We start from the raw sequence: 16,348 nt of genomic DNA on the forward strand, positions 1-16,348 counted from the left end.
TTTCGTACTGTAAGGCAGTTTGGTGATGTCATCAATAATGGAAATAGTATTTGTTGCCTTTTTTGTTTGGTTTTACCTTTGCAGGTTTCTGAATTTTATATACTATTCAAACTTTTTTTGCTATGAGAACAATTGTAGTAATTGAAGAATCTTAGTCTAAAACTAGCATTCTATTTTTATGTCAACAAATTTGATCATTAAAAGGAAAACTGTTGTAATAGGTCTATGTTGTATGGTTGCCGTTACTGGTCTTCTTTTTTAAAAATCGACATCTCTTGTAGCAGGCATCTATTTCTGCTGGGGTACATTGGGCAGCCCACGTGCCCTGATCCAGCCACCTCCCTGTGAAGACTGGAGCATAAAACCATCCTAACGCTCCAACCCTTAATACTTGTTAACCCATTCAAGCTAACATGTTGGGAGGCTCTGATTCATGGTATTAAACAAAAATACATGGATAAATTCCTTGCTGTGACTTTAATTAAAAAAATGGTGCTGTCACAAACCTGTCTGAGACTTATCTTGATGTCACACTAATGATTCTTATGTGAGCATACACTATATTGTCAAGTATTGGGATGCCTGCCTTTACACGCATATGAACTTTAATGGCATCCCAGTCTTAGTCCGTAGGGTTCAATATTGTGTTGGCCCTCTCTTTGCAGCTATAAAAGCTTCAAATCTTCTGGGAAGGCTGTCCACAAGGTTTAAGAGAGTGTCAGGCCTCGTACACACGACAGAGTTTCTCTGCAGAATTCGGCGAGAAACTCGGTCAGAGCCTGATTCTGCCGAGAAACTCTGTCGTCTGTACACTTTCGGCCCGATGGAGCCGCCGAGGAACTCGTCGAGAAAATAGAGAACATGTTCTCTATTTTCTCGTTGTTCTATGGGAGCTCTCGGCCCGCCGAGCTCCTCGGCGGCTTCAGGGCTGAACTCGCCGAGGAACTCGACGTGTTTGGCACGTCGAGTTCCTCGGCCGTGTGTACGAGGCCTCAGGCTGAGGTCAAGACTCTGTGCAGGCCAGTCAAGTTCCTTCATCCCAAACTCGCGCATCCATGTCTTTATGGACCTTGCTTTGTGCACTGGTCCAAATCATTTGGTGAAGGGGGGATTATGGTGTGGGGTTGTTTTTCAGGGGTTGGAATTGGCCCCTTAGTTCCAGTTAAAGTGGTTGTAAACACTTACAGACCACTTAGACCTACAGGTAAGCCTAGATTAAGGCTTACCTGTAGGTGCAAGAATATCTCCTAAACCTACATGGTTTAGGAGATATTTCCAAAAGACATGCACCGATGTCTACAACATTGCGGCTCCGGGAAGTCACAGTGCCGGAGTTGCGATATGAGGAACTCGGGAAAAGATGGCGACGCTGGAGGGGAGGTACTGCGAGTACTGCTGCGGGGGCTTCGACCTCAGGTAAGTAATACATAATGAGCTAGTATGCTATGCATACTAGCTCATTATGCCTTTTTCTTGCAGGGTTTTTTTTTAAGAGGGTTTACTTCCTCTTTAAGGTGTCAGCATACCAAGACATTTTGGACTTCATGCTCCCAACTTTGTGGGAAGTTTGGGGATGGCCCCTGCTTGTTCCAACATGACTGCGCACCAGTGCACAAAGCAAGACCTAACCTCAACCCGATAGAACACCTTTGAGATTAATTAGGGTGGAGACTGCGAGCCAAGCCTTCTTGTCCAACATCAGTGCCTGACCTCACAAATGCGCTTCTGGAAGAATGGTCAAACTTTCTTATAGACACACTCAAATCTTGTGCACAGCCTTCCCAGAAGAATTTAAGCTGTTATAGCTGAAAAGGGTGGGCCAACTCAATATTAAACCCTACGGACTAAGACGGGGATGCGATTAAAGTTCATGTGCATGTAAAGGCAGGTGTAACAATAGTTTTGACAATGCAGTGTATTATTGCAAGTGATTATAGATTCTCTATTGAGTTACATAAACTGAATAGGGAATTTCAGTTTAGTAGTTCTGATGTCCATGATGACTCTATTGTCACAAGAAGCCTATGTATGGGGGGGGGGGAGCCTATGTTTGGAGATGCATTGTTTTTATTTGCTACTCATGACAATGACCGTGAGCATGTACAACACTACAAATATTCCCCAAGGCAAGGAAATGATGAGTTATGTTTAGTATTCTGTGTACGCAAGGCTTGTAGAAAATAAGTTAATTAAAACTTACAAAGCATGGGGAGGAGCCTTCACATTAATAAAAAGGGATAAGAAAGTAAATGAGAACTGGGGAGGCTTGCCAACATAGACTTTAGATGACACAAAGAGGAAACCAGAGCACTGAACCTGCTGGAAATAGCAAGTAATCTTCAATTAAGATTTGAAGAGTTGTCTGAGGCTGAGTTGGAACAGAACTTTGTCGCCAGTTTTCAAGACATGTGGCGTCCTATTCTCCTAGTTTGTGTGGTGTTCTCATCTACCCTTGGACAGCACTCGTTTTTGTAAGGAAAACTTTATTTCTTTTACTAAATGTTGATTGGGGGTTGATATGTGGACACATTTGATATCGATAGAGCAGAGGACTGGCTTTGATACGTCTGGGTATTTACGGCTCGTGGTGCAGTAGTACATGTTACATGCACACAGTAGCAATGTACTCTCAAGAAAGCGTCCATGATGGCCAGACACAGATGTGACTGTGTTTTATTTGTCAGTAAACATTGACACAAGCTTTTACTTCCTTTCTTTCAGCTCTGATGTAAAAATTAGAGTCTTGGGTTCATGTTCAACCATTTTTCTTCTTTCGTACTGTAAGGCAGTTTGGTGATGTCATCAATTATGGAAATCGTATTTGTTGCCTTTATTGTTGGGTTTTACCTTTTGTATTTTTCAGAATTTTATAAACTATTCAACTGTTTTTTGCAATAGAACCTTTGTAGTAATTAAAGAATCTTAGTTTAAAACTAGCATTCAATTTTTGTGGCAACAAATTTGATAATTTAAAGGAAAACTGTTGTAATAAATATATGTTGTATGGTTGCCGTTACTGGGCTTCTCTTTTTAAAATGCTAGTTGTTATGCAGTGGCTTAAATTTGAGCTCTTGCCCCTGATAAAGTATGCTAGTGCACAGAAGCATCGTTCTGTACTTAGACACGGGGAAACGATTTACATTTGCTCCAATGATTTGCTCCAATAATAATTGCCATTATCTCTTCCCTCACATAAGAAGCTTATGCAATACATATTAGCAGTGTTTAATGGAAACATACTGGCACCATAACTGACATGAGCACAGACAATAGAAGGAGAAATGTGATAGTGGATAGGGGGCGCTAAATAGTGAATACGCTGTGTTGTTGAAATAAACAATATTCAATTAAGATTAGTTGTAAAATCCAACAGGACTACATACATAGGGACTTTCAATAGTATCCTAGTATAACAGTCTTACAACTAGATGGTGTCCATAAACACAGTGGGTAACAATATGCAAAATAAACAGTTCCAAAAAATGATGTGGCAGTCGTGAGACTAGATTGTGTCCATATCCACAATATATTGCAAAATAAACAGTTCCAAAATAGGTAGATTAAAGTGCAACGTGCTTATATATCTTCCAAATAAGATGTGCAAAAGAAAGTGTTCCACCTTCACCAGTAGGTCACCAGAGGTATAGATAGATGTCTCCTTACCAAATGGTGTTGACCTGATTAATTAAAATAAGGTCAATAGTAGCTTAGTGATGGTATATGGCTTGGCTTGATGTCATACGAGTTCCGGTGTCAGCAGATGGTAGCGGAATGAATAACCAGAAAGAGAAAGGCGCGTCCATCTCTCTCCGAATCCCTACAAGCATACAGCCTCAGTGCCGGGATACGGGCACCAACTAAAGTAAGCGGCCACTCGACACTGTTTTTTACTTTGAAGTTTTAATAAATGTAATACACTATGGCGGTCTTTCTCTTTCTGGTTATTCATTCCGCTACCGTCAGGTCAACACCATTTGGTAAGGAGACATCTATCTATACCTCTGGTGACCTACTGGTGAAGGTGGAACACTTTTTTTTGCACATCTTATTTGGAAGATATATAAGCACGTTGCACTTTAATCTACCTATTTTGAACTGTTTATTTTGCAATATATTGTGGATATGGACACAATCTAGTCTCACGACTGCCACATAATTTTTTGGAACTGTTTATTTTGCATATTGTTACCCACTGTGTTTATGGACACCATCTAGTTGTAAGACTGTTATACTAGGATACTATTGAAAGTCCCTATGTATGTAGTCCTGTTGGATTTCACAACTAATCTTAATTGAATATTGTTTATTTCAACAACACAGCGTATTCACTATTTAGCGCCCCCTATCCACTATCACATATCACAAGAATTCAGATTTCTGTCTTTTTTTGGGGAGCAGCTTCACTTAGATATTTATTTAAGGAATTAATTATTTATCATTTATTATTGGCGCAAGATTTTTCTTTCTTTCACAATAGAAGGAGAAAGGAAAGTGGAGAACAAAGAATAACGTGGAGGGGTAAAACAGAGAAGAAAATAGTAGAAAAATCTCATGCTGCTCTTTTTTCTTTAAGAAATTATCTGCTGTTGGTCCCAGCGCAGATTGAATACCCGTCCACTGAGACTGTATGTTTGGACATCACTGGAGCCAGAGAGATGTTGAATATTACTGTCACCTTACAGCGTGGGACTCAGGATGACACCCTACTGCAGCATGAAATGACCCCACCAAAGTTATTCAAATGTACTCAGTTCAAGGTAGTCCAGCCAGACATGTTTCATACCAAATTGTTGAACAGGTTAATTCAGGCAGAATGTTTTTTATTTCATGTGATTCAGAACATACTAGTATATTTTACTGACAAATCGCACCTATTTTAACTGAACATGTATTGACTGGTCAGGAGTGCTATATTACTGGAGCTGATGGGTGTGCCAGCTGATCCTTGCTGGATGGTGGTGGTGGTGGTGGGGGGGGGGGGGGGGCAGCAGCTAGACCATTGGGAGAAGAGGCAGAACAGGAACTGACCATGGACACTGGAGGTGAGAAAGAGGAGACAGGCAACTAGTTGTGGGCTGGGCAGGTAGCACAAGAGATGTACAGAATCTAATCATGGACCGAGGAGCCTTGGAGGGTGCAAAGAGGAAGCTTTCCATGGCAGAAGCTGGAGGGGAAATAGGAGTGAAATCTGACCATGGCACTTTGGGAAGGAAGGCAAAGCAAGAGCTGATCATGGACCCAGGGAGAAAAGAGGAAGAACATACAGTAACTGTGGACAGGGGACACAGAAGGTTTATGCCCTGTACACACGATAGGAATTTCCTATGGGCTAAAATCTGATGGAATTTTCTGTCAGAGTTCCATTCAAGCTGTCTTCCATCAGTCTTGCATACACACTGTCAGGCTAAATTCCGACCGTCCAAAACGCAGTGATGTAAAACACTACGATGAGCCGAGAAATTAAGTTCAATGCTTCCGAGCATGCGTCGACTTGATTATGAGCATGCGTGTTTTTTTTCTCCGTCGGAGTTCCACACAGACGATCGGAATTTCCCATAAGATTTTTTTCCATCAGAAAAAAATAAAACGTGTTCTATTTCCAAAATCCGACGGAAAAGAATCCTATGGGGTAAGAATAAGATAAGAATTTCTGATGAAAAAAAATCATCAGACTTTTTTTCATCAGAAATTCCTATTGTGTACACAAGGCATAAGAATTAACTGGGAATGGACCATTAGAATAGTTTAAGTATGAGATAAGCAGGGCAGAGGATGCTTCTAAACAGAATACTGACGGTACATGGATCTGTATTAAAAAATAAAAAAATTAGAAAAATTAGGGATAGAGAGAAAATACAATACACAAACATATCTGTGGGGGATACGATTGCACTATAATAACTTTAAGATGGAGATTCAGATTCTTACAAATAATTTTTCCTGAATTGTTCTCTTTTATGCCGAAATAAATTAGCAAAGCATTAAACAGTGTTAAAAAAATGTCAGAAGCATGAAAAAGTAGAATCTAACCCTAGCTAGTCGAACTAGACTTTGTATTGACTAATAGAGGAAATTTAAGAATTCAAGGTTTAAATGCAGTATGTTTACATTGGAGGTTATTTACTAAAGGCAACTCCACTTTGCACTACAAGTGCACGTGGAGGTTCAGTCACTGTAGATCTGAGGGGGCACATGCAAGGAAAAAAAACAAAACCGCATTTTAGCTTGCACATCAGCAGAGCTTCCCCCATTTCAGATCTACAGCGACTGCACTTCCAAGTGCACTTTCAGTGCAAAGTGGATTTGCCTTTCGTAAATAACCCCCATTGTGAGTGAGTGAGTGAGAAACTTATATAGCGCAACACATGCAAACTGAATCGCCTCTGGGCTCAGACCAATTTAACAATGCATATTCCTGACCTGGCTGATTTCCCTGGCAGCTCCAAATCATTGCAGTAGACATCACTAATATTAGTGTCTCCATTGGCTTCTGGGTCCTGTGTTGAGTGGCTATCCTGCTTCTTACTCAAACAGGCGGTTGTCCGCTCAGCTCGGCCCACATTGATAGATGGCTTTGCCGTTTCTCAGTGAATGCAAAATGTTCTTTGATTGGATGAGGTAGAGAGACAGGGCGGTGATGTCACAATCTCTACCTCATCCAATCAGGGAACTCCTTGCATTCCTTGAAATGCAACATGTTTTCTGGATGGCGCTTTTGCTTAGCAGGCAGCCTCCTGTGTTTAGAGAACAGCAGGGCAGCCGCTGAGCCAGTGGAAATCATTAGAATAGTGGTGCCAACTACAGTGATTTCCTGGTTCCCAAAGGATTAAAGGGTCACTAAAGGAATTTTTTTTTTTAGCTAAATAGCTTCCTTTACCTTACTGTAGTCCTGGTTTCATGTCCTCATTGTTCGTTTTTGCTTTGATGTTGCTGAAAATCCTCTCTGTTCTGGACACTTCCTGGTTGTCTGTTTCCTGATCACCACAGTACTGGGAGATTTCTCACTGTGGTGACTAATCAAGGAGGTGTGATTACTGTGTGTAAAACGAAACTGGATTGGTGCTGAGGAGTTTTAGACAAAGTATCACTGCTCTCTATTGGCTGACTGCCCTCTAGTGGCTCTCTGTATATCAGAAAACCAGCAAACAACAGCAAAAACAAAACTAAACTGAAGGCACATTATACTGTATGATTGTTTTTTATCTATTTGTAATCATTTTTAAAAGGAATCAATTAACTATTATGTCTCTATACCCTGTAAACAGTCATTTCAGCTAAAAAAAATGTTTTCCTTTAGTGACCCTTTAATCATATATGGTATATGCATAGTAACATTAACTATGTAAAAATATCCATTACTAGAATTCTTTAAAATTGCATGCTTCAACCCAACATAGACATAAGAGTATCATTACTAAGAACTGTGCTGTCTTTCTCAGGCTCCTCCTCCACATGGAGGGAAAGAAGAAGTGATATCAATTCATCTTTCTATTGTTGGGCCAAACACACAGTTATCAGAAAGTAAAAGCTTGCTGGTGAGCAATATGGGCTCTTTCACGCTCATGCAGACTGACAAGCCTGTTTATAAACAGGGGGAGACTGGTAAGTCATATAAAGTCTTTACTATTTATCTTTGTGAGTCTCGACTGAAACATTCTTTTTTTATTACTTGTTGATCCTATCAGTAGATATATTGCTTTGGCACTTCCTATTATTGGGTGTAATATGGCCTTTTTGTTCTGTAGTGAAATTACTGCAGCATTGTCACTTTATGGACATAGTAGTCTAAATTGAGTATGTATATATGATATAAAATACATTTGACCACTTAAAGCGGAGGTTCACCGGTAATATGCTCTTTTTACCCTTAGATGGATGCTCATTTAGTCTAGGGGAATCGGCTAGTTGTTTTAAAATCCGAGCATTACTTACCGTTGTAGAGGGCGATCTTCTCCGCCACTTCCGGGTATGGGTCTTCGGAACTGGGCGTTCCTTCTTGATTGACAGTCTTCCAACAGGCTTCCGAAAGGCTTCCGACGGTCGCATCCATCGCGTCACGATTTTCCAAAAGTAGCCGAACTTCGGTGCGCAGGCGCAGTATAGAGCCGCACCGACGTTTGGCTTCTTTCGGCTACTATTTTTTTTTCTAACACCCTAGAGAATAAAATAGCGGTCGTTGCAATACTTTTTGTCACACCGTGTTTGCGCAGCAGTCTTACAAGCGCACTTTTTTTGGAAAAAAATCCCTTTTTTGAATTAAAAAATAAGACAACAGTAAAGTTAGCCCAATTTTTTTTTATATTGTGAAAGATAATGTTACGCCGAGTAAAATGATACCTGACATGTCACGCTTCAAAATTGCGCCCGCTCGTGGAACGGTGTCAAACTTTTACCCTTAAAAATCTCCATAGGCGACGTTTAAAAAATTCTATAGGTTGCATCTTTTGAGTTACAGAGGAGGTCTATGGCTAGAATTATTACTCTCGCTCGAACGATCGCGGTGATACCTCACTTGTGTGGTTTGAACACCTTTTTTATATGCGGGCGCTACTTCTACTACTTCTGCTAGCGATTTGGGACAGGGCGCTTTAAAAAAAAAATTGTTTTATTTATTTTTATTTATTTTATACATTTTTACACAAAAATAAATAAAATTAAAAAAATGGGTGACTTCTATTCCTATTACAAGGAATGTAAACATCCCTTGTAATAGAAAAAAACATGACAGATCCTCCTTAAATATGAGATATGGGGTCAAAAAGACTAAAATGCAAAAAAAAATTAAAAAAAATTGTCGTTTGAAAAAATGACAACAAGAAAATGTCCCTTTAAGAAGCATGGGCGGAAGTGACGTTTTGACGTCGCCTCCGCCCTGCTATGCTATGGAGATGGGTGGGGGCCATCTTGCCCTCACTCGCATCCACAGCAAGCAGGAGACAGGACCCGATCACCTCCGCCACTGCCGACGGCTCTGATAAGCAGCGGAAGGCGCGGGAGGGGGGCCCCTCTCCCTCCGCCGATAACGGTGATCTCGCAGCGAATCTGCTGCGGGGACCACCGTTATCGTTTAGAGGACCCCTCACTGAAAAGATAGATATTTTGGATGTGGCAGCGGCTGCTGCCGTTACAGAGATATCCATCTTTAAAAAAATTACATATATATACAGTGAGGGGTCCTTAAGTGGTTAAACTCAACTCCAGTGAACTCAACTTTTTAAGCAGTTAAAGCAGTAATTTTTTACAAAAGTTAAAGGGCCCATTCACACCTCCAACAGATCCATAGCAATGCATTTTAATATACCTGTATTAATATGGATTATGTTGCTCATTAACTAACACTGCATTAAGATAGCTCATTCATTTGAATAGGCTACTGACACATTACAACAGCATTTTGATGACACAGTACACCGCAGTGCATGACCATGCGTTGTGGCTTTCATTTAGTGCGCCAGGAGCCATTGAAAATGAATTGAACCAAAAGACAGAGATGCCTGTATGGTAACATACATGGCAATGCCACATAGCATGAGTGAGCCCTATACCATCATAAATAAATATTGACCGTTATAAGCCCCTTGACAGTATTAATAGTTACAGTCCCAACCTTCACAATTGGGCACGTTTCCTGGATAGCCGTTTAGCATTATCATTGAAAGTGAACGTAAAAAAAATGTCCCCAGAACAGTAATAGAGGGGAAATCTGCTAATGGGGACATTAGTTATGTTGCCCCGGGGGCCCAGCAATGAATTGCCTTAATTTGCAGGGATTTCCTCTCACTTCCTGTTTTGGCCATAGGACAGGAAGTGAAAGTAAATCTCTCCAATGGTATACAGATAGGGGAAAAAAAACTGACAGGGATTATTATCCTCTGATACTCTATTCAAAATGAAAAAAACGTTTTGCCTATAGTTATACTATAGTTATACTTTAAGCTCATACTTCTGACCTTTATCACATATTAGCCTGCTAATCAAAACACAGTTCCAATTTTACTAAAGCTTTCACAATCATCCATAAATGTCCCTATCTGTAATGTCTTTCAGTGAAAATCAGAATATTGACCTTCAACAGGGACCTTCTGGCTGTCAATGACACTGTAAGTGAAACTGTATCATGTAACCAGTTGCAAGTACGCAAGGGAAAGTTATTGATTTTTAATATGATCACTTTAATAAGAACCCGCCTCTCTGATTTATGAACACTGAAGCTAGGAAAAAACAAATCTGTCTTGTTTACTGAAAGGCAAAGCTACTCTTCCATCTTGGGGTAGGAACCCTCTGGTATATTAAGACCCCTTTCACACTGAGGAGTTTTTCAGGTGGTACAGCGCTAAAAATAGCGCTGCTATACCGCCTGAAAAACTCCTGCCAGCCATCTCAATGTGAAAGCTCGAGGGCTTTCACACTGAGCCGATGCGCTGGGAGGAGAGAAAAAAATCTCCTGCTAGCAGCATCTGTGGAGCGGTGTGTATACCGCTCCTTCCCATTTAAAACAATGGAAAACCGCGGCAATACCGCCCGCAATGCGCCTCTGCGGGCGGTATTAACTCTTTCTCGTCCGCTAGCGGGGGTAAATACCGCACTGCTAGCGGCCGAATCCCGCAGCAAATCCGACGGTATATCGCCTATATACCGCCACCGCGGCTCCCGCCCCAGTGTGAAAGGGGCCTTACTCACTTAAAGCACCACTTCAATTACACATGCTGCCCCTGTAAAGTCATTAATAGCCAATACTATTCAGTGTTAATGGTAATTGCCCAAACTGTTCTGGCACTGCAGAAGAACCTGCAGCCTTGTATCATCAGGTAGGATTCTAGTGTAGAACCTTTTGTTATATAAGGTAATATATTTTTAATAGTCAGTAACATGATGGTGTTGATTTACTAAAACTGTATAGTGCAAAACCTGGTGCATCTGTGCATGGGAGCCAATCGGCTTTTAACTTCAGCTTGTTTAATTAAGCTGTAACAAAAAAAAATGGAAGCTGATTGGTTTCTATGCAGAGCTGCACCAGATTTTGCACTCTCCAATTTTAGTAAATCAACTGAAATGTGTGGATGGCGGTGTGTCACCACTGGCAGTCCTGATGTCCTAAGAAACTACCTATGTTGAGTATGCAAAAATACAGCTCTGAGCACAAGGTGGTAAGGTCTGGGTTTCCATTAGAAATCAATGGGCTCCAGAGAGCTGTCCTGGAAGGCTTCCCCCTACACCCAGGTCACCCAGAAAATAACAACGAGGCAGTGTGCTTAACAAGCCATGGGGAATAGACTGTGTGGCAACAGTACAGGTGAAACTCGAAAAAATAGAATATCGTGCACAAATTAATTTATTTCACTAATGCAACCTAAAAGGTGAAACTAATATATGGGATAGACTCATTACATGCAAAGCAAGATAGTTCAAGCTGTGACTTGTCAAAATTGTGATGATTATGTTTTACAGCTCATGAAAACCCCAAATCCACAATCTCAAAAAGTTTGAATATTTTGGAAAGGTGGAATATTCTAGGGTCAAAGTGTCGCACTCTAATCAGCTAATTAAGCCATAACATCTGCATAGGGTTCCTGAGCCTTTAAATGGTCTCTCAGTCTGGTTCAGTAGGAATCAAATTCATGTGAAAGATTGCTGACCTGAGAGTTGTGCAGAAAACCATCATTGACACCCTTTATAAGGAGGGAAAGCCTTAAAAGGTAATTGCAAAAGAAGTTGGATATTCCCAAAGTGCTGTATCAAAGCACATCAATAGAAAGTTATGTGGAAGGGAAAAGTGTGAAAGAAAAAGGTGCACAAGCAGCAGGGATGACCGCAGCCTGGAGAGGATTGTCAGGAAAGGGCCATTCAAAAGTGTTGGGGACTTTCACAAGGAGTGGATTGAGGCTGAAGTCAGTGCATCAAGAGCCACCACACACAGACAGATCCTGGACATGGGCTTCAAATGTCGTATTCCTCTTGTCAAGCCACTCCGGAAAAACAAACAACGTCAGAAGCGTCTTACCTGGGCTAAAGAAAAACAGACCTTGTCTGGTGCTCAGTGGTCCAAAGTCCTCTTTTCTGATGAGAGCACATTTTGCAACTCATTTGGAAACCAAGGACCCAGAGTATGGAGGAAGACTGGAGAGGCACACACTGCAAGATGCTTGAAGTCCAGTGTAAAGTGTCATGTCATCTGCTGGTGTTGGTCCACTGTGCTTTTAAGTCCAGGGTCAATGCAGCTGTCTACCAGGAGATTTTGGAGCACTTCATGCTTCCTTCCACAGACAAGCTCTATGGGGATACTGATTTCATTTTCTAGCAAGACCTGGCACCTGCCCACACTACCAAAAGCACCAAAACCTGGTTCAATGACCATGGGATTACTGTGCTTGATTGGCCAGCAAACTCGCCTGACCTGAACCCCATAAAGAATCTATGGGGCATTGCCAAGAGAAAGATGAGACACATGAGACCAAACAATGCAGAAGAGCTGAAGGCCGCTATTGAAGCATCCTGGTCTTCCATAACACCTCAGCAGTGCCTCAGGCTGATAGCTTCCATGCCACGCCGCATTGAGGCAGTAATTGCTGCAAAAGGGGTCCAAACCAAGTACTGAGTACATATGCATGCTTATACTTTTCAGAGGTCCGATATTGTACAGTCCTTGTTTTATTAAAGGCATGTAATATTCAAATTTTCTGAGATTGTGAATTTGGGGTTTTCATGAGCTGTAATAAGCAATAATCATCACAATTATGGCAAATCACAGCTTGAACAATATTGCTTTGCATGTAATGAGTCTATCTCATATATTTTTTTTTTATAAATCTCTTTATTGTTTTTCCTTTTTCTTTCTTATATACAAACATACATTTCACATTTCATATTTTCATTTTCATTTATCAACTTATTAAAATCACATCAATACAAACATTCCATTACATACTTCACATTTATATCTTCTTTCCATTTACCTTTCTTATCCCTTTCTTCCATTGGTGTAGTTCCCTCCCACTTCCATGCCCCCCTACCCTGAAGCCGTTGTCACATTCTCTGTCCAATTTGCCCATATTTTCCTATATTTTTCCCCATTTCCTCTATTATAATATGTCTCTTTATATAATGACAAATTACTGTTTATCAAGTTTTTCCATTGTGCCACCGAGGGAGCTTCCGCTCACTTCCAATTTAACACTATCGCCTTTCTTGCGTAAAAGAGCAACAGACCCACCTGTATTCTTCTTTCTATAGGGGCCATGATTTCCTCTATTAGTCCTAACAGGCAGATCTCTGCCTCTAGGTCAAGTTGAACTAATGTCACTTCATCAATAACTCTCAAGACCTCTCTCCAGAACCACCTTATCTTTAGGCAGGTCCAGAATATATGTATAACGTTTCCTGGAATACCTGCACATCTCCAACAATTTTGAGGATTTGATGGAAATATTTTAAATAACTTATACAGTGTAAAATAACTCCTATGTGTTATTTTAAATTGGATTAATTTGTCTCGAAGTTGAGACTAAGATCTGAAAAGGAAATTTATATACCTCCCCCTAATTTTCTGATGATACTTTTGGGATATCTCTCAACCAACATTCATATAGTTTATTCATATCTGATGATTCTGTTTTTACTAAATAGGTGTATAAAGTTGAGATCATCCCTTTTTCCTTTCTCTTTCTCACCATTTGTTCTAAGCCTGTTTCTATTAGTTGCGGCATGCCATCAGGAAATTGGGCTACCAGAGCATGAACCATCTGCATTTGTCTAAAAAAAATAATTCTCCGGCACATTCCAATTTTCTCTCATATCTGCAAATGAGGATATTTTCCCCTCATGTATTACTTGTGATATTTGTTTTACTTCAAATTTTGTCCATGCTCTAGGGTCCTGAATGGAAGATAAATGTGCCAGTTCAGGATTTCTCCATAATGGAGTATTTGGGGATATATCTGTTTTTGGATTACTCTCTCTTGCTATACCAACTTTCCATGCCCTCACTGTTATCATTGACGGGGTTAAATCTCGCCTACATTTTAGCCCACAAAATGGTAATGCCTGCAGTGCCTCCAAAGACTGGACCACTGCCGGCTCCACCATTGTAGAGGGATCATATCCATCTGGATTCAACCATCTCCCCACTGTCACCAACTGAGCTGCAAGATAATATTGATATAGGTCTGGAAATGCTAACCCCCCCTGTTCCACTGGATGCATGAGTGTTTTTAATTTTATTCTAGCTATTTTATTTTGCCATATAAATGAGGACAAAATACCATGCAGCTGTATAAAAAAACCTTTTTGGTAACCATTGTGGTGAATTTCTAAACAAATATAGCAACCTGGGAAGGATCTTCATTTTTATTAAATGTATACATCCCAGAAGAGACAGAGGAAGCGTCTCCCATATCTTTAATTTTTTCTTATATTCCTGCAGCACTGGGTCTAAATTCAATTTTTAAATTCCTCAGCCTGGCGTGATACTATTATGCCCAAATATTTAAATTCTGTTACCCATCTCAGTGGAAGGTTTGGGGTCGTTGTATCCTGCACTTCTTGATCAATAGCAAATACCAGTGATTTATCCCAGTTCACTTTAAGTCCTTTAAAACCTGAGAAGACATTCAGTAGCTCCAGAGCTCCCTTCAATGATTGACCTGCATCCTTTAGAAATAGCAGCATATCATCGGCATACAGGGCTACCCTCTCCTCCAGTCCCCCTACTTGAAGTCCCTGGATGTCTTGTGAGGTCCTCAGAGCCTCTGCCACTGGCTCTATTGCTACTGCAAAAAAGTGCCGGAGAGAGAGGGCAGCCCTGTCTTGTGCCTCTGTGCAGCTGAAAAAAGGATCACAGTTTCCCCCCTAGTTTAACCGCTGATATAGGTTTTCTATATATTGTTTGTACCCATTTAATAAACGTTACTGGAAACCCCATTCTTCTAAGTACCTCCCATTAAAAAAGGCCATTCAATCGTATCAAAGGCCTTCTCTATATCTAGGGAGGCCACCGTTCTTGTTCCTTCACAATTGTGATGGGGCATGTATGTTTGTAAATGATCTACGTAGATTTACATCTGTCGATCTCTGTGGCATAAATCCTGTCTGATCTGAATCTATAATAGTTTTTAATAATGGCTGTAATCTTAATGTTAATATTTCCCCAGTTTACCAAGGACGAATAAATTCCATATACCGTATTTTTCGGCGTATAAGACGACTGGGCGTATAAGGCCCCCCAATTTTCCAGGAAAAATGTTGGTTTTGGGATATACTCGTCATATAAGACTACACCCTTCCTACTAGTCTTTCTGGAAGCTGAGGGGTAGCCAGAACCGCTGACAGAAACAGGCTTTTTCAAATCTCACTGTGCCATTACATTACATGCCTCACTGTGCCATTACATTACATGCCCCCACTGTGCCATCACTTGCCCTCACTGTGCCATCACTTGCCCCTCACTGTGCCATCACTTGCCCCTCACTGTGCCATCACTTGCCCCTCACTGTGCCATCAATTGCCCCTCACTGTTCCATCACTTGCCCCTCACTGTGCCATCACTTGCCCCTCACTGTGCCCGAAGAACTTGCCACCCACTGTGCCTGAACTTGCCCCCCCCACTGTGCCTGAACTTGCCCCCCCCCACTGTGCCTGAACTTGCCCCCCACTATGCGAACAGTGCAATCACTCACGTTTTTTTGAATCGACTACCAGGCCGCGACAGTCTCCGTGCTGCGAGCGTCAATGATTTGAAAGCCGCGCCTTCTCCTAAGACTGTCCTGTGATAGGCGGAACACAAATTTTCCCAGCAGCGCCTCTGTTCTGTGTTCCACCTATCACAGACGTCTTCTCATCTCGTCCGAGGATGAGAAGGCATCTGTGATAGGAGGAACACAGAACAGAGGCGCTGCTGGGAAGATTTGTGGTCCGCCTATCACAGGACACTCTGAGGAGAAGGAGCATCTTTTAAATCATTGACGCTCGCAGCACGGAGACCGTCCCCGGCGTATAAGACGACCCCCGACTTTGGATGCATTTTTTTGCATCCAGAAAGTCGTCTTATACGCCGGAAAATATGGTAACCCTTTTTCCCTCTCCCCTCCCTTCCCTCCCCCTACCATCTATCATTCCAATATTTTATTTAGGGTCTTCCCTGAAAAAGAAAAAAGAAAAAAAAAAGGCCCATCCCACAACCCCCCCCCTCACTCCCCTCCCACCCCCACTCTTCATATTTACAAATTAACTACCCTTTTACCTTACTCCGTATAATCTATTACCACGTTTCCTTTCATAGTGTCTTATCACACATGCAACCATTGTTCTAGTGCTGTTTTTGACTTTCATTACTTATTACTCTCATTTCTCATCC

The 16,348-nt window shown here is 41.3% G+C and overlaps 1 protein-coding gene across 1 annotated transcript in view; it reads left to right on the forward strand.

Annotated features, from left to right (window-relative positions):
* The first annotated feature begins 2,244 nt into the window (after positions 1–2,244).
* LOC120946925 (alpha-2-macroglobulin-like protein 1) overlaps positions 2,245–16,348 on the forward strand; it is a 94,302-nt gene continuing 80,198 nt past the window's right edge. Inside the window, exons 1-4 of the mRNA XM_040361750.1 lie at positions 2,245–2,471; positions 4,574–4,757; positions 7,440–7,602; positions 10,048–10,100. Of these exons, the coding sequence (XP_040217684.1) occupies positions 2,407–2,471; positions 4,574–4,757; positions 7,440–7,602; positions 10,048–10,100 (465 nt within the window). The 5' untranslated portion in view covers positions 2,245–2,406. The remainder of the gene's footprint in view (positions 2,472–4,573; positions 4,758–7,439; positions 7,603–10,047; positions 10,101–16,348) is intronic.

Source organism: Rana temporaria, chromosome 8 (genome assembly GCF_905171775.1).
Source record: "Rana temporaria chromosome 8, aRanTem1.1, whole genome shotgun sequence".
In the NCBI taxonomy this organism is placed as follows: Eukaryota; Metazoa; Chordata; class Amphibia; order Anura; family Ranidae; genus Rana; species Rana temporaria.